The 18,009-nt window shown below is 53.3% G+C and overlaps 1 protein-coding gene across 1 annotated transcript; it reads right to left on the bottom strand.

Annotated features, from left to right (window-relative positions):
• Positions 1-282: 282 nt before the first annotated feature.
• Positions 283-16,893, bottom strand: Gpr157 (G protein-coupled receptor 157). The gene is made up of 4 exons (XM_047532435.1): positions 16,408-16,893; positions 5,562-5,775; positions 3,719-3,916; positions 283-3,350 (listed from the first exon to the last, which is right to left on the bottom strand). The coding sequence occupies exons 1-4, from the start codon at positions 16,788-16,790 to the stop codon at positions 3,138-3,140; spliced, it is 1,008 nt and encodes a 335-aa protein (XP_047388391.1). The 5' UTR covers positions 16,791-16,893; the 3' UTR covers positions 283-3,137.
• Positions 16,894-18,009: the final 1,116 nt, after the last annotated feature.

The following is an 18,009-nucleotide window of genomic DNA, read 5'->3' as shown; positions in this document are numbered from 1 at the left end:
AGTTTAGGCCCAAGTCATGGGTACTGAGTACCTGGACCTGCTGACCCTTATTGGAGACAGGGCCCAGGAATCTGTATTTGAATCCTCCCCAGCTTCTTCTTCCTCTGCCAAGCAAACTCAGAACTGGACTATCCCTGTGGGGTGGCACCTTTGGTGACATTTGCCAACAAAGGGCGGAGATGTCTCCCCAGGTTTCAGTAGAGTTGAAGGCTGCCAGAGGTAGGCCATCTGAGCCACCCTGCCCGCCCCTCCCACATCAGTGGGCAAGCAGTTTACCAAACGTGCAGAAGAAAAATAATTTATTTATTTAATTTAAAAGAGCAAGACTTTGGTTTTCATAGATAGTCAGGGGTTTGTATTACAATGTTTCATGTGCAAAGACTCACACTCTCTTATGCCACGATTGGAGGTGTGTAAAAACAGGTTTTCTTGTTGTAGACACGTGAAGAGTTCTGTTCATACCTTCAGCCTGGGCCGTGGAAGAATCTTTATTAAAACACAAAACTGAACAAACACACTAACTTAAAAAACAACCCTCAGAAGCACAGAGACAGGAGGTGGTGGTAAACCTGATTACAAGACCAAGATTCAGGCGCCCGGAAGGGCAGTAACTGGGAGCAGTCAGGCTGACCATTAAGGCTGAGGCAGATAAACATTAACGACACTAACGGATGAAAAAGACTCGCTGGGGCCGAGCATAGGGGAACAGGGGCGAAGCCAGCCTTGTCTGGCTTGGATCAGAAGCCAACAGCCCCTCCTCGACTTTGGGGATGTGACTTCCTTCCCATTTCCCTTTACTTCTGAACTCTGCCCACCCAGTTGGACTGAGAGTCCCTGGCTGCAAGCAAGAGGCCATGCTTTCTGTGCGGTGGGAGGGCCAGAGGCCCAGGCTAAGGCCTGTGGACAAGCCCCTCCCCTGCCCACCGGGTCGCTGCCATTCCTGGTAACCATTCACCCGCAGTGCCCAGATGGGCAGCAGAGGAAGGGAAATGGAAATAACACAAGGTGTAAATATTTGGAGGTTTTTACAAACAACAACCCAGATAATCGCACCAAAAAACGGAATGAGAACTTGAATGAGCCCCAGCACCTAAAGCAGGTGTTTTCTGAGTCCCCAACTCCCACTGCAGGACTTCCCTGAGCACAGCCAAGCTGGGGAGACCCAAGTCCTCGCCTCTGGGCACAGGGCTGTCTTCCAGGAGCAAAAGCTCTGGAGCCCCCTGCCGAGCAGTTTATTCTAATAGCTTTCCTCTGGGCCAGGACTCTGACTCGACTGTGAACCATTTACTTGTTTGCAGCAAGCAAATTCCTGAATTTCTGTCCCATTCTCCATGCTCAGAGGTCTTCATCTGCTGTGTGCCCAGATTTCTGTAACCCTTTTAGGGGAGGCCGTTTCCCCTTTAGGGGAGCAGTGGCTGAGTGTCGGGAGATTGCCGACAGGTAGGGAACATCCCACGTGGCAGCCCAGAACTTGCTTTGAATCCTAAGGGGCGACCCACCTTTTGATGATTTTCCTAAAGAAATCTGTTTTCAAAGGACACCAAAATGAGCATTTTAGACTCCATCCTTGAAATAACTACTCCTGTCCTGATACACATTTGGCTTTTGAAAGTAAAACGAATCGATAGCACAGCATCGATTTGGGTTTTGGTTTTGATCCAGAGCCATTTTACTGGGCTTGGAAATCATTTCAGTCTTGCAGAATTCTGGCAGGATCCAAGGGAGTCACCTAAGGGTAAAGCTGGGGGCGTCCTTGCCAGGCCACTAAGGTCACAGGTATTGTTTCCTGAGGTTCTTGGTTGTGGTGACTTACAGCAATTGCTTTCTGAAATAAGAGGAAGTATTGGTGGAAGAGCTGTAGACCAGAGAGCTAGAGATGAAGAGATGCCATGCGAATCCTTTTTCTTTCACATGTAAATAATCACCGAGGCTGCTGCCCCTGCACCAACCGCCAAAAGCCCTCAATTTTTTTTTTTTTTTTTTTGGTACTGGGGACCAAACCATGGTGCTTGTTCATGCTCAGTAGATGCTCAACCTCTGAGCTCTGCCCCTAGCTAAGGCTGAATGTTAAAACCTTCGCCTTCAAGGAGGAAGCAGTATCTGGGTCACCCATCTCTGGGCACCTTTCCTACAAAAATGCAGGCTAGGACGTGAACGAGCCAGGTCCGCTCCCACCCCACCGTCACCTCTAGCCACCCCAAGAATGAGGGAATTACGTGAAAATACCGGAAAAGAGTATGCCATCCTCGGGGGTCCCTGATATGCCTCTGCCTTTACACTGGAGGAGGGGACACGTGGTCTATGTGACTGACCAGCAGGAGGAGGGCTCTGGGTCTGGCCTGTGCTGTAACTTAAACACAATCCCCCTGAAGGGCTGGCAGTTCACAGAGACGGAACCCGGGGCCCATGCCGTGGCGCTGGCCTATACTCTCGGTTACTTGGAGGATCACAAGTTTGCAGTCAGCCTGGGTAACTTAGTGAGACCTTGTCTCAAAATAAAATAAAAAGGACTGGGAGGTAGCTCAGTGGTAGAGTGCTTATCTAGCATGTGCAAGGCCCCAGGTTCAAGCCCCAGTACTGCAGAACAAGAGAGAAGCCAGGAAGCGCCTAGGAGACTGTCCCTGAGTGGCTGTGCTAGGCTGTGCTCATTTGTGGTAGTCACATGTGATCTCAGGGGACCTGAGACCTGGTTAAAGGGCACTGGCCCCTCTGTTGACCAGCAGTGTTATCCAAGAAAAGCCAGGCTCTTCGGGGAATCTCAACACCTGACAAACCAGGAATCAACTCTGGGCGGAGGACACATCTCTGGGTCCCTCAAATTGTAAACAGTGTTAGATGGCCTCAGAAGGCCGAGGGCCACTGGCCCAGAGGCACCTGACAGGGTCCTGCATCCCTGGCTCCTGAGTTTCTTGCTGGGCTCAGCCCGGTGAATCCCAAGTGCGCCAGGACGCAGGCCTGTGAACACGCTGCCTGAGGGAGTGGGAGGTAGAAGAGGCTGAGCTGGTGGCTGTCCCTCACCAGGGTCAACAGCTTCACCGGGGGCTTTGAGTGCAGCAGAAATGCACCCGGCCCCTGCGGTGGCATGAAGGGCGATGCCTGTCCCCGGGTAGGGGCACAGTACGAGGAGCAGCAGATGCTCAGGTGCTGGGAGGCTCCTCCGGGGTCTGTCTGGGTTCCTGAGCGCTTCCGGTCTTGGAGGGCACAGGAGCCCCCGGGCGGCGGGCGGGGCTCTGGGTGGGGGGCTGTGAGCAGTCGCAGCAGCAGAGGGAGATGAGCCGCGTGCGGACCACGGGGGTGCAGAGGACGAACATGATGCAGTTGGCTCCCCCCTGGAAGGTGTTGCCGATACCCTGTTGGGAGGAAAGCAGTGGCTGAGTACAGGTCTGGAGGCAGCCTCGGGAACACCACGTGAAGGCTGGGAGGCCGAGTTGGGAGGAGCTGGGCCACATCCGGGCAGGCTGAGTTGGTCAGTCTGGCACAGACCTGCGTCCTGGCCTTCAGGGCGGGGGAGAGCCCGGGATCAGCCGACTCCTCTGGGGCTCCTCTAGGTTGCTGGAGGGCACCTAGAGGCCCAAGTCGCATGGAGGCCGCTCTTCCGGGCCGCTGCCCAGTGGGGCAGGGAAGAAGGCCTGGTGGAGCCCTAAAACTGGGGCACAGCGACTGCTGGGAGAGGGGATCTGGCCACCATGGGGCAGCAGGGCGGAGAGGGCAGACCTACATGCAGAACGACCAGCACTGGGGTCCGCACTGCCGGGGAGCCACAGAGGGTCAGGACGAAGCGCACAGTGCTCCAGACCCGGAGGCAGATGAAGATGAGTGGGATGAGGACCAGCTTCGTGTCAGCCACGGAGGAGGAGCGGCGCTGGAGCTGGTGTGCCTCACAGAGGATGGGCCGGTACTCCGAGAGCGCCTCCCGCTGCGCAGAGGACAAGAGAGACTTGACTGAATGGCTGTCGGGCCCATCCGCCCACAGCCGCCTGTTGTCCCTGGCATCTAGCTTCCTAGCTCAGGGAGGCCGGAGCGAGACTCTGGGCCTGGTGTACCGATGCTGAGGAGCCCCGCACCTGTATCGAACCTGGACCCTTCTCCAAACCCCAGGCCCCCTCTGCACAGGGGTGTCCCAGAGACACCGAAGCTCCGCAGGTCTAAGAGGGAACACCTGGCCTCGGCCCCCAAGCGACCCCGTGCTTCCCCACCTGCCGGGGAAGCGCCAGTCTTCTCCCTGCTGGGCCAGACATGTGGGCATCTTCGACGCTTCTCGCTGCCCTGCTACTCCAGGGAGGGACAGCCAGCACATTCTCACCTCCTGGCACACTTTCTTTCCTTTTATCTGGAAAGACTTGCCAAGTTGTAAAAGAGAACCCACTGTCACACTCAAGAGTCAGCCTGGCAGGCACAGGGTCTCCAGGCTTCCTGCTCTGCGGCAGGAAGGGTGAGAATCAGAGGGACACGCACAGAAGGGCATCTCCAGAGGGCAGAGCCTAGGGAGCTCCCGGTAACTCTACGGGGAGCCCTGGGCCTTCCCAGGAGAGTGGACAAGAGGAGGTGGGAATGGAGGAGACACAGTGACAGGCCTGCAGGACAAGAGCTAAATCTGCATCTCCAACAAGGACTCCAGCAGAGCGGGAGAGGGCTGCATGCTGGGCCGTCAGCTAACGAGGAAGGATTAGGTGGCCCAGGGTCAGGCTGCCAGCAGCATCCTAAATCAGAAGTGGCTGCTTAGTCAAGAGTGTGACCTGGGTGTGTGGCTCAGTGACGTTAAGTGTGAGGCTCTGGGTTCAGTTCCAGACAGGGCCCAGACTTACACAAAAAGAAACAAAACAAAAGCAATCCCGATATGACTTCAAAGTCCCTGTAACAGTCCCTGTAACAGCTGCGGCCTTGAGAACCCAGAGGGCAGAAAGACCCGGATTCTCACCAGCATCCCTGCGGCAGGAGGTCTGAGCATTTCTTGGAATCTTTCTGCTGCTCCAGTCACCAGTCACATTTTATCTTTTCCCATAATTACTGAAGCGTCTGCCTCTCTGGAGGGAGGCGGGTCCAGGTCTTCGTCCTCATTATAAACTACCTTTCCAGCCAAGGAAATTTGTAAATTCCTGCCAAGCCTACCACTTAGGACACTGTCTGATCGCCAAGGGTGCTTAGGTGAGTTATTTGCCTCCTGATCGTGAAATTCCCCAGTCCTCCCTTCCTGTGGCACCCCAGGCCACTCCCACTGGGACACAACTTGTATCTAAATTCCTAAGTGTAAGCCCCTCCGCCGTCTGTCCACACGGGGGCAGTGGAGGACTGTGGCTGAGACCCGGGCTCCAGGCTTCTGCCCACACGACAGCTCAGTCCTGGGGAGCCCCAGACTTTCCTACAGGCCCCGTAACTCTGCTTCCCCACCTACTGAAGGAGGAAATCAGGGCTGGTTCCTGACGGTGCGCAGACTCATACAACCACCTGATCCACCCTCCTGTAACGAAGGGCGTGGCACCATGCTGGGTGCAGAGCAAGCGCATGGTCCCTCTGGCCTGAAACTAGTCCTGTCCCCCAAGGGCCAGCACAGTGGCACCTACCGCTCTGTTGATGTGCTTCCTGACCAGGAGGTACAGCAGGGGCAGCATGACGTACGCCAGCATCTCCCACAGCTTCCCGGTCAGCAGCATCCACAGCACGTGGTCCTTGGCCTCCAGGTCGATCCAGCACCATCCCACAGACACGTCGGAGGCATCATAGCCAATCTTCTTCAGGGAGACAGCGGCCACTGTGATGGCCAGCGGGACGCCCCAGCTGAGGAGTAACAAGGAGGAGGAGGCAGCAAGGTCAGCGGGGGCAGAGAGGACCTGGGCTGCTCTCTGGAGAAGGAGAGTGCTCCCCCAGGCCCAGAGCAGTCAGTGTCCTGGAAATAGGAGGGGCAGCTGCTGCTCTGGGGGCCTGGTTCTGACTTAGAGTTCCAGACCTCCTAAGAGACTGATGCTGGTGAGACTGGCTCCCGCGTGCCTGGCTCCTTCCAGAGGGGCCTGGGCACCAGGGTGCAAACCCCAGCCTGCGTGACTAGGCTGGCGCAGGCATGCCATCAGCAGGCAGCCCCCAGCCGCCCTCGGGCATAGACAGGGTGTGTACGTGGGTACCATGGGGTGCTGGGGGCGGGTTCCAGGTCTGGAAGGGGGAATGTAAGCATCTCCCCTCTCAAGCACAGAGCTTAAACAGGGCCCCCAACCCCAAGGGCAATGCCCGGCTCAACCTTCTGGAGCACAACCACCACAGCACCTCGGCTGGCACCAGGCCCGAGTCCCCTTCCCCAGGTTCTCTGCCAGGCTCCTTACGAAGCAGCTTAAATGGATCAGGGAGACAAACAAAGGCTGCCTGTGGCTTCCCAGAGAGGTGGCAGAGAGGGCTGTAAGAGCCTGGGCTTTGACGAGTTGGGATGGGTCCAAGTCATGACTCTGCTTCTTCTGGGAAGTTATTTAGCTTCCATACACCAGTGTTCTCCTCACAGGGTGGGGACGATGACGGGGGAGCCGTCACCGTGAGGTCGTATGGGAACCACCAGATGAGCATGCACGTGTCTGCTGCTGCGATACTGGTTCCAGGATCCAGGCTTGTAGGGGTAGACACTGGTGCTGCATGTGGATTCTGACCCCAGGAATGGGACACAAGTACCCACGTGCTGGGTCAGTGGCTTGGAGAACAAGGGTCTGCAACGGGAACAGTACCCTCACCAGCAAAACGTTTAGCTCAGAAACTGGTCGAATGTTGGGAGTTCAGGGTCAGGAATATGGGACCTTTCTGAAAGGAAGCTGTATGCCGAGGATGAGGCTGAAGTTCCACTGGAGTCTGGCGCTGGACCTCCGCTAGATTCCATGCCTGGGCAAGGTTTTCCTGCCGCCTGGCAGCGGGGCAGACTGGAGGGGAGAGGTCCACTCCCTCAGCCTGGCTGGGTGCAGGACACTCAGAACAGAGGTGACAGACAATTGTCCCCTCCCCTTGTTGCTGCCCTTTGCAGGGAGACCAGGAGCAGCTGCCAGGGGCAGTTACGTTGCCCTCAGCAGGGAGGAGGCAGCAGAGAGTGCCACCTTTTATTTGTGGTACTGGAGCTTGAATGCAGGGACACTTTACCACTGAGCACCGTCCCCAGTCTGTTCATTAATTAATTAATTAATTGGTACCAGGGGTTGAACCCTGGGGCGCTTAACCATTGAACCACATCCCCGGCCCTTTTGATTTTTTATTTAGAGACAGGTTCTAGCTAAGTTGCTTAGGGTCTCACTAAGAGGCTGGCTTTGAACTTGCAAGCCTCCCGAGCCACTGGGATTACCTGCATGTGCCACCACCCCCGTTTAAGATAAAAACCTTAAAAGGGCAGTTGGGGAATCTGCTCAGTGGCAGAGTGATCCTGGGTTCAGTTCCCAGAATTGCAAAAAGAAAAAACAGAAGTGCTAAAACTCCGATCTTAAGGTCAGAAGGTGTTTCTCCCCGCATTGTGGTCTGCAGGACTTCTCGCAGGAGTTCTGGGAAGGGGATCAGCAGAGTGCTGTCCGTGGGGACAGTTGTCCTGAAGCAGGCTGGACTCTAGCCAAGTCTCAGGCAGGGGCAGCTTCACACTTCGTGGCTCTGGGCTCCCTGGGAGCGGGCAGGGGAGTATTCCTTTCCCCTGCTGCATCCTGATGGGCCCTAGCAGAAACTTGGGGACCACACAGTGACAGACCCACACTCTATGTTTAGATTTGTGGTTCTAAAGCTATGAGGTGATATATTTCCCTCCATGCTACTGGGTGTGCTTGGGCTAAGACTGAACAAGGAAACGGCTAGAGAGACCACAAAGGGGAAGGATGGGGAAGGGCCGGGATCGGAGCTTGTGCAAAGGGCAGTGGTTCAAAGGCCCTGAGCTCAGATCTCAGCAGCCAGGTTGAGGCCAGAAGTTGCTAGGGAGGTGCTTAAGTGGGTGGCGGGACAAGGTGGTATCGGGGATCCGCTGGGGATAGAAGAGGAGGTTGGTCCGCATCGTCCTGCAGAGCAGGCTGGACCAGAGTCGCAGACTTGTGGATACGGACCGTGGCATGCTTCATGTTTCACAACCGGCTCCTCAGAAAAATGCAGATGTGTGATGTGTGTGCGTGAATGCATGCACATACAAATTCTCATAAGTTTCACTGATATCAAGATGCAAACACATAATCAAAATAAAAATACGATACACAAACTCCTTATTGACGATTCCCTCAAACCAATCGGTTCTCACAAAGTGCTTTTGTTGATTTTTTTCTGAACCTGGTATCCAGAGTCGACCTACAGATGTGGTCAGCAAATGAGAGCAATCCCATCCCATGAAGTTGGTTTATGCTTCATTTTCCTGAACATGTAAAGATGAAAGTGATATAAAGAAAGCAGAAAATAAGACATGCCTAACCTCACTGGTTAGTGACTGAGTGACCTCTTTACTCAACCAGGCACTAGTTCTCCCACACAGGAGGAGAGTTTCCTCATTTATTGGTGCTCCCTGACACCACCCCTTCTCACCACCTCCTGCCTAAATGCTTGGCTTCCCCCTGCCCCATCATGGTGACCAAGTTCAGAGGTAACACTTTTAGATTCAGTATAACTAGTAACATTACCTCTTTTGCTTTCTAAGGTCTAGATCAAGGGCTGGCAAACTGCAGCAAATCTGGCCCAAGTTTTTTTTTAAATAAAACTTTATTGCAACACAGCCACAACCACTCATTTACATATTCCCTATGGCTGTTTTGCGGCAGGGTTGGGCAGTTTCAATTGAGACCACTGAAAAGCTGAAAATACCATCAAGTCCCACATGGGGAAAGTTTGCCAACCTCTGCTTTATGCAATCAAGAAAGCAATAGATCAAGCCTTGGTTTGTACTGTTTGCTTGTTTCCATGGTGTCAATAATCCCACCATGGCCAATCAGGCCACCAGTATCTGTAGTTAGGAGCAGACGCAGTGACACAAGCACACCATTCTATGTATTTCTGTGACACACACGATAGACGTGAGTAACCTCCAGCACACGGATAGCAGTGAAAGATCAGGATGTGGTATGCTTGGAGCATTAATGTAATTAATGGGGATAAATGTAAAATGTAAGTTAATTTTCAATAATGATGGTAGCTAACAATTGGCTCACAAAATTCCTTAACATGTAACAAGTGGTTCTTTTGAGCTGGATCCAGGATACCAATGGGCAGGAGGAAAAGAGGAGCCACGAGTTAGGGAGCGTTGGGGGCGGTTGCTGGTGTTTCCGGTGCCTCCAGGAGGCTGAGTGCTCTCTGGCGGAGCGGCCATACCAAGCTGCAGTGGTATACTACGATTCTGAAGTGACAGATGTTCCCCCTTCAAAAATGAAGCCAACAGTCCAAATATAAAGTCAGAACAAGTTAAGACATGGCCTGTTCATGGAAAAGACCAAGGGACTGACCGGATTACAAGCCACATGGTCCCAGGGTAGCCCCACAGGCTCGAACCCTGAGGTCAGGAGGTGCAAGGAGTTCTGCTAATCCTTGCCCTCCTCCATAGAGATGGCCATGCAGGGACGCTGACCAAGGAGCCCAGGGTGGGGAAAGTGGGGTAGAAGCCCCTGCTCTGTGACCTGAGGCTGGGAGATGTCTGGGCTGGGACCGCCTCGCTGGAGTGAGAACACCACGCCCTGAGCAGACTCCCACTCGGAGGAGGAACCCGCAGCTTCTCCCAGAGGCACCTGGGTCCCTTGTTCCTGTTTGCCTAGCCAGACTGCATGGCTTCCTCCCCGCTCAGAGTTACCGGCTGAACTGTGTGTCCCTGAAATTCATCTGTTGAAGTCCTAACCCTCAGAACCTGGGAATGTGACTGTGTTTGGAGAGAGGAGTTTTCAAGAGTCAATTAAGTTAAAACAAGGTCACCAGAGTGGGTCCTAATCCAGTAGGGTTGGGTCTTCACAGGCAGAGATCAGGACAAACAAGTACACATGACAGGCATGTGAGGACATTCTGAGGAGATGCCATCTACAAGCCACGGGGAGAGGCCTCAAGAGAAACCAGACTCCCGCACCTCGATGCTGGACTTTCATCCTCCAGGGCGGTGAAAGTAAGTTCCTGCTGCTTGAGGGGCCCGGCCACAGCAGCCTGGGCAGAGCAACACAAGTGGCTTCCAACAAACCAAGGGGGACAGAGCTGTGCACTCCTAGTCCCCGGGATCCCCAACCCCAGAAGTGAAGGGATGAATCAGAAGCTCCCCATCGTGCCCAGACTGGTGGAGCTGGGCAGGCACCCCAGGTGACGAGGGGAGGGAACCTTCTGGGAACTCAGAACGCTTTTGGTCATAAATCTCCTGCAGGGAGGTGGAGTTGGAAGTGCCACTCAGGATTGGCTTCCAGGTGAGCAAACCACCCCCATCCCTGAATTTCCTGGCACCTTTCATCCGAGGACAGGCAGGCAGTTGTCTCCAGAACCCTGCTCTGGGTTCTGACAACTCCCATCCAGAGCCTGGTCCCTCCAGACCCCAGCTCTGCCCAACTGACCTCCACCAGTCAGGGTGGGGGGCACCTGCATGAGGGGACACCCTTTCACTTCATGCAAAGATCGGACAGTGCTGCTGAGAAGCTGCCCACTGCTTTCCAAAGATTGTTTCGATCCCCCCACCCCCTGCCAGGGGTCCCACAAAGGACTGAAACTGTAACAGGCTCACTCCTGCTGCACAGCACCCCAATCCCCCCGCTGGACCCCGCACCTCTCCCTCACCTCAAACCCACCCTTCCTACAGATTTTGGAGGCTGGCACCTGCTGGAAAGAAAACAAAGGGGGTCTTCTTTCTCCCCTGTGGGCCAAATAGCAGCTCCTGGTTTAAGTAGTGTGGCAACAGAAAGCCTTAAACGTTAACATAACTCAGAAAATGCTTTGGGAACAAACCACACCATCCTGCAACAATGTACCGATTTAGAAGCTCCTGAGAGCCCAAGGCCAGGGGCGCCCAGCTGCAGGGAGTGAGGCGGGTGAGAGGCCGCTGGCCGCTGGCCGGGGACAATGGACGCTTGTCCAGCTCATGGGGCCGAGCGCTAGGACGTGGGGGAGGTTAAGTGAGTCAGTCACTGGGCCAGGCCGCCACGGGGTCATGCAGCTTTGGTGCCACCATCCACAGCCCAGCTCAGAGGTGTTCCTGCCCACCTGGGTTCCTGGCCACCAGGCCTGGGAAGGGTCAAGGGGTAGCCTCTGCTTTCTAGGCCCCTGGTGCTGGTCCTCAGCACCTGCCCTGGGCTTCCTGCTGCACACACCAACTCGGTGCTGTGACCTCACCCTCTCATGGTAACCTCAGAAAGCCTTTCTGTGGGAACAAACAAAAGCCAGTTCAACCTTTGTCACTTTGGGGAGTGGTGACATGGGGTGCCATTCCCGAGGCTGCCTCCGGCACCTCTCACTTGGGGTTCTCTGCCTGGGGAGTGTCTTAGTTTGTGTTCTGCTACTGAAATGGAGCGCCGCAGGCTGGGTAAGTCATAAACAACAGAAGCTTCTTTGGCTCGAGGTCTAGAGGTCAGGGAGTGCAAGAGTTAGGTGCCAGCATTGGTAAGGGTCACCCCATGGAGCAAGGAGACAGACAGAATGGTGGGGACCAAACCTACCCTTTATCAGGAGCCACTCCTGTGGGACTAAGCCTCTCTCCCGGCAGCAGCCTCAGTCCCTGGAAACCTGTGGTGCCCTGGCTCCTCAGCTCCTAAAGGTCTCCTGCTTAATTCTGCTACAGAGACAATGAAGTGCCAACATGAGTTTTGGAGGGGACGACTTCTGAAACTCAGCTCTGCCCCTCACTTCTGCGGGCCCTGGAGCTCCTTTCCAATTACAGAACTCAGAGCCTCCCTCTCAGGGACCCTGTTTCCCCTTTTCGCTGTGTTGGGACTTCCTACTCCTGCAAAGCAGGGTTTTTAGGGTTGGTTTGGGGTGCCAGGCTCTTTCTTCTGCAGTGATTCCAAGACAGCTCCAGGAGGTGGGTGAGGGGCACTGGCCGGTCCTGCTGAAGTCACGCCCCACCCACTCTCACCTCAGCGGGACCTGAAGAAACTCAGAGACTGCTGGAGACGCGCCAGCTCAGCCAGAACCCTTACCCCTGACCCTGAGCGATGAGCCACCCCACACAGCCGTCCCCAAGCAGATAGGACAAGGGCTGCTGCCTGGCCTCCACTGACCTGACCCCGTCTGTGTCACTAAAGGAGCCATGACCTTGGGGAACAGGAGCTGCAGAGGCTGCAGGAGGGGGAGACAGTGGACAGCTTATCTCGCGTGTCTTACAGGAGGGCAGGCAGATGACCCATCCCCGGCAGCTCTGCCCCTCCCTCAGGTGATGCACCCACGAAAGGAAAGCAGCAACTGCAGCGGAGGAGGCTGGCAGATACCTCAGCCAAGCACCAGAGTCAGCGTCACCAGTAAGGGGACCCATCAGAGTCTCCACCAGGGAGGATGGGCTTCCGAGACCAGCAGCCCCAAGTGCAAGCATCTGACAAACCCAGGAGCACTGACGATACGGCAGGACATTTGTGAAAAAATGCTAGTGACACTGGTATTTCCCTGCCCTCTTCCAGATATCAGTGTGATAAGCCAGGACAGAGGGACGAACTGAAGCGGAGTAAAGAGACAGGAAAAGTCAAGGTGCAAGTAGGAGATTTCCTTTGCTGTCAGCGAGCTGTTAGGCAATGGACAAACAGCTCAATAAAACCCATCAATTAGGTAACAGTGTTACTCCTATTAATTTCCTGCTTTTTTTTTTTTTTAGAATCAGCGATTGAACCCGGGGGTGCTTCACCACTGAGCCCTTTATATTTTTTATTTTGAGACAGGTTCTAGCTAAGTTGCTTAGGGTCTCACTAAATGGCTAAGGATGGCTTTGAACTTACAAGCCTCCTGCCTTGGCCTCCCGATTTGCTGGAATTATAGGTGTGCACCACAGCACCCGGCAGATCCCTGCTTCGGGCAGGGGCCCGTGTTTCTATAAGACTGCTGTCTTCTGGTCGTATACACCGAGGTATTTTGGGTTGAGGGGGCATGATGGCTATGACTTTTAAGTGGTTCTGGAAAAAGTAACTGGAGAGGGTAAAGCTAACATGATAAAATATTAATATGTGGGAAATCTAGAAAGCTAAGAATAAATAATTGTTGAAATTATTATTTGTGTGTGTGTCCATGTGCAAATGTGGGCTGGGACTGGAGCCCAGGGTCCACGTCTACTAGGCAAGTAGGCACTCTACTGCTGAGTTACACCCCCAACCCTGTGGCTGAAGTTCTGTCTTACTTTTCAAACACTGTTGAGGCCAAGACACAATCACAAGGGAGCACGGAGCTCGGAGTGGGTCATAACCAGGGGTTCTATCCCCAAGCCTCCCACATACGTGGTCTTGGGTCATCTCATTTGCTATAAACAGAGGGTGATCACCGGTCCATCTGGTTGGGTTACCTGTGCTCTATGAGCTAATGAGTGGGACAGCACTTTGCAAAGCATCAGGAGCCACGTGCAGCTCATGATGAAATACTATTTCCCCGAGGACAAAGTCTAAGCTATTCTCCTTCTCTAAGGAGGAGGAAAAATGTCTGTCAATGGAACCATGTTAGGTATCATTACGGGGCACCAGGGGCCACATAGGTGCTTTCCTGGGAACTTGTGATTGTTTGGAATTCTCTGTAACCCCCTGTGTTTCCATGGCTATAATCAGCTTTAGAGATGGCTTTTTTTCACTTCTCATTTTATCATCCATTTAAAAAATACAACTTGGAGAGTTTGCAACCTGTACTTAGCATCTACGTGACATTTCAGAAAGGGCGGATGGTCTACCACTTACTGTTCCCCTATGATTGGACACTGAGGTTGCTTCTAGATTCTCACTGTGACAGCAATACCTCACAAGCTCCCTTGAACCTTCAGATTAGTACGTATTTTAGATGGTCTTCTTAGACTAGGTCCTGGAAATAGGATTACTGGATCAAGGGTATGAACCAAATACTTTCTACAAGGATTACTTCAATTTGCAATGCTAGTATTAATGTAGGAAAATATGTTTCATTGTCATTTTCATATTAGTATTCTTATTATTTTTTCATCTAATTTAATTGATAATAGTATCTCATTGTTGTTTTAAGAATTAATGCGATTAAAGTTTTTTCCATATATATTTATCAGTTGCTTTTACTATTTTGTCCGAATGTATCCTTTGTTTCTTTTTCAGGACACTTGTGGGTTTTTAAAAATATCAATTCCTAGCTGGATATGGTGACACACACCTGTAATCCTAGTGACTTGGAAGGCTGAGGCAGGAGGGTCACAAGTTCAAGGACAGCCTGGGCAACTTAGAGAGACCCTATCTCAAAATAAAAAATAAAAAAGGACTGGGGATGTAGCTCAGTGGTAGACCGTCCTGGGTCCAATCTCCACTAGCACAAATAAAACAACAACAAAAACAAAACAAAAACATAAAATATAAGAATTATTTAGATATCACCTTCCATACTGTCTTATTTTGAGACACTTTCCAAGACTGGATGATTTGCTTTTTAGTAGACTGATATGGTCAAAACGTGGATGACCAGGTAGCCTGTGCCTGAAGATGAGATTTCTCACATCAACAGGTCCTTCAGCAAAAATAAACTAATTCTCCAAAGAAATATATGGGAGAGTCCTGAGCAAGGTCAATAGTAAGTCTGGGAGGATCTGGGTCAATACACGAACCTGTTGGACAGGTTATAACAATTTCCTTAACACTGCTTTCCCTAGAAGGAAGGCTTCCCTAGCATCACAGAAAAACTCTCTCAGAGGGTCCCTGATGAGAAATGAACAGAAAGAACTCCCACCTCAGATCTGCTAGGAAATTCATCTTCTATAGGAGCTGCACCAGGTTCTGTTTATCACTTTATTTATTTGTTTATTTATTGGAATTGGGAATTGAACCCAGGGGCACTTAACCACTGAGTTTTTCCCCCCAGTTCTTCTTATTTTATGTTGAGATAGGCTTTTGCTAAGTTGCCCAGGCTGGCCTTGAACTTGTAATCCTCCTGAACAGCTGGGATTACAAGCAATGTACCACCACACCTACCCTGATTATCACTTTTAAAAAAGGAGTGCATTCAATATTTTTAAAAAGAAGCTGGGAAGAGAGGTTCTTGCAGAGAAATGTTCAGTTTTAGATACTTTTAAAATACCTGGGAACTACAGTGTTCACACTGCCCACCCCAAGCTGCCACCAAGGACGGCTGGTCTCTGACAGTCAGCCTCAGGTGACACACTGCAAGGGGCAGGGGGAATGGTTGCCCCCCTCTCCTGTCCCTGCATCTGAGCTACTTTTTGAGTGACACAGGGCAAAGATTTTGATTTGAACAGCTGAGAAGCGGGACCCTTAGTTTCTCAGGGACCAAATGGCCTCCATCCAACAGCTACTAGAGCTAGAGGTCAAGTGACTCTTCCCAGCTGGCTGCCTCTGCGTGTGACACCCAGGTGACCTGTCTCTACCAAAGTGCTGACTATCCTCTCAGTCCTTGGAAAACACTCAAGATTTTAATAGAAAGGATCTATAATTAGGACAGTCTTTGGTGCTCTGATCTGGGGGAAGGAGAAGAAGAAACCAGCCCTCCGATTCCAGCCTTTGCTTCTGCACTAGACACCAAGAGAATTTCAAATCCTGAGATTCTACCAGGAAGGGCCAAGCTTCTTCTTTGGGTAGGGCTTACTTGCTGAGATGCTTGAAGGCTAGGGCATCACAGGGCAAGGCCTTGGGTTTCCTTGTTCTCAGAGACTTCAGGCAGCTGTCCGTTTTCTTACAGACCAATGGGTTGTTACTGACCTGTTTTAAAGCTCCTGAATTCTGGAAAGTCAAGATCACCTAAAATGGAAACTGGGGCCTGAAGTTCAGAAATGACCAAAGACAACACTGAAAAGAGGGCAGGTCCCTCTGAGAGTGTTACAGCTGCAACATTGTAGCCTGGGAGAGGCTGAAGGCACCACACCCAGGATGGCATGGGGAGGGCGATTGCCTGGCCCTCAGCACAGGGCAGCACCTAACTCATCTCCCAACCTGGGGATGGGGAGCTTTCCCATGGGCAGCAGAGATGGCCAGAACACTGTGAAGCAGGAGACAAAAGCACAGAGTGTTGTCCTAGCACCTGCTAAGTGACCAGGCCTTGGCCCTGAGGGTGAGATCTGTTCCCCACCTTGCTAAGAGACTCCGACTGGGGCAGGCACAAAGGACGCCCTCTGCAGGGATGCTCAGGCCGGATCCACCTCTCCGGCAAACTGGGCACCTTCCCGAGGGCCCAGGGCTGCTGTGGGGCACAACTGCCCACTGGGCGCCTGACCAAGATGCGGCTGACCAGAGCGGGTGTGAGAGCCACAGGAAAGCAGGCAGGACCCTGCGGACGGTGGGACTGGGTGGGGGGCCCAGGGGAAAACAGCAATGCCACACGCACCTGACAGCATGGAAGGCCCAGAGCAGGCGGTCGGTCTGGGGCCCCCGTGCGGCATGGACGATACTGAGGTATAGGTAGAGGGCGATGGCCACTGTCCAGAAGAAGGAGCTCGTGTTGGCGAAGGTGGAGAGCGCGCCCTGCAGCACGCAGTCCCACGAGGGTCCCGAGAAGTCCTGCAGCACCCCGTAGAAGTAGGAGGCGGCCGAGAGCAAGTCAGCCAGCGACAGGAAGAGCAGCAGACGCCGCGCCCGGCTGCGCAGGTCGGGCCAGAGGGCGTGCGTGGCCACCAACAGACCCGAGCCCAGCGCTGACAGCGCGCACGACAGCAGCACCACCGCGCGCTCCGACGGCAGGAGTTCGGTGGGCGGCGGGGGCTGCGGCATGGCCAGCTGGGGCCCAGGGGCAGGGGCCAGGGGCGGCTCAGGGACGCCGCAAGGACCACGTTGGGCGGCGCGTGCGGCGGCGGCCGCGGTCTAGACACCAAAGTGCCGGAGGCTCGCGTCCCGGAGCCGGCCGCGCCCGCGTGGCGGCCCCGCCCGCCCCATCCTCCGCAGCCCGCGTCCCGCCCCAAACCACACCCCCGCGCCCCGGCAGCGCCACCTGTGGCCCCGCCCCACCCGAGGCTCCGCCCATCGCCCGGCCCTCGCCCCCATATTAAGCCCCTGCGCCCCGCCCACAACCCACTCCTCGCCCCGCCCGGGGGCACCCAGCCCCGCGCTAGGCCACGCCCACGACCCATCCCCGTCCTGCCCCATCCCCAAGCCCAATCGTAGGCCACGCCCCTGCACCCCCACACCTCCCCGGGGGCCCCCACCCAGTCCCGGACCCCCCACCGTCCGCCCCGCCCAGGGTTACCCCCGCTCTTGCCAGATGGCTAGAACGTCCCGTCCTCTGGGGGAGGAGTGGCATTTTTAGGGCTAGTATTACTTTCTCCCTTTCAGCCAGCAAATGTGTGTGTCGGGGAGGGGATGCCGGAGACATTCTTTCCACCGGTGACAAAAACAACTCCGGAGTAGAGGCCACATTCCCGAAGCCGCGGTGTGCCAGTGCTCACAGGTGGTGGTGGGGATCGAGTGTCTCCAGCCTTTCTTACAGTGAACGTGCTCCTTGAAAAAATACAGGTTATTCGGTGTGATGTTTAAAAATGAAACGTTAATTCCTAAGTTACAGGTTTTCTCAATTTTCTTGTTTGAAAATTTTATATTTTTAATTGTGATATAATTCACATACTGTAAAACTGGCCCTTTAACCCTACAGTTCGTTAGTTTTGGAGTATATTCACAAGACGGGCAACCATCGCTATTATCTAATTTTGCAAATGCGTGGACATTCCATATAAATGGAATTATAATAGATGGCCTTTAGTGTCTGGTTTCTTTCCCTTAGAACAGTGTTGTTTAGGTTCATCCAAGTTACAGCACTTATCAGTATTTCATTTCTTCTTATGGATGAATAATATTCCATTGTAGAGGTATTCCACATTTTACTTGTTTGCTCATCAACTGGTGAACATTTGAGTTGGTAACACTTTATAGCTATTATGAATAACGTTGCTATGAAAATCCAGGTACAAATTTTTGTATGGACCTTGTGCATTCTCTT

The sequence above is a fragment of the Sciurus carolinensis genome, chromosome 1 (assembly GCF_902686445.1).
Source record: "Sciurus carolinensis chromosome 1, mSciCar1.2, whole genome shotgun sequence".
NCBI classification, from domain to species: Eukaryota; Metazoa; Chordata; class Mammalia; order Rodentia; family Sciuridae; genus Sciurus; species Sciurus carolinensis.
The sequence above is the reverse complement of the archived record's forward strand: the minus strand, read 5'-3'. Positions and strand labels throughout refer to the sequence as shown.

Excerpts from the sequence above, each read along its gene's own strand:
- Gpr157 (XM_047532435.1), bottom strand. The coding sequence starts at position 16,790 with ATGCCGCAGCCCCCGCCGCCCACCGAACTCCTGCCGTCGGAGCGCGCG. Across the intron at positions 5,776-16,407 it reads TGGGCCTTCCATGCTGTCAG|CTGGGGCGTCCCGCTGGCCA; the intron begins GTGCGTGTGGCA and ends GTTACTCCTCAG. Across the intron at positions 3,917-5,561 it reads GGAAGCACATCAACAGAGCG|CGGGAGGCGCTCTCGGAGTA; the intron begins GTAGGTGCCACT and ends TCCTCTGCGCAG.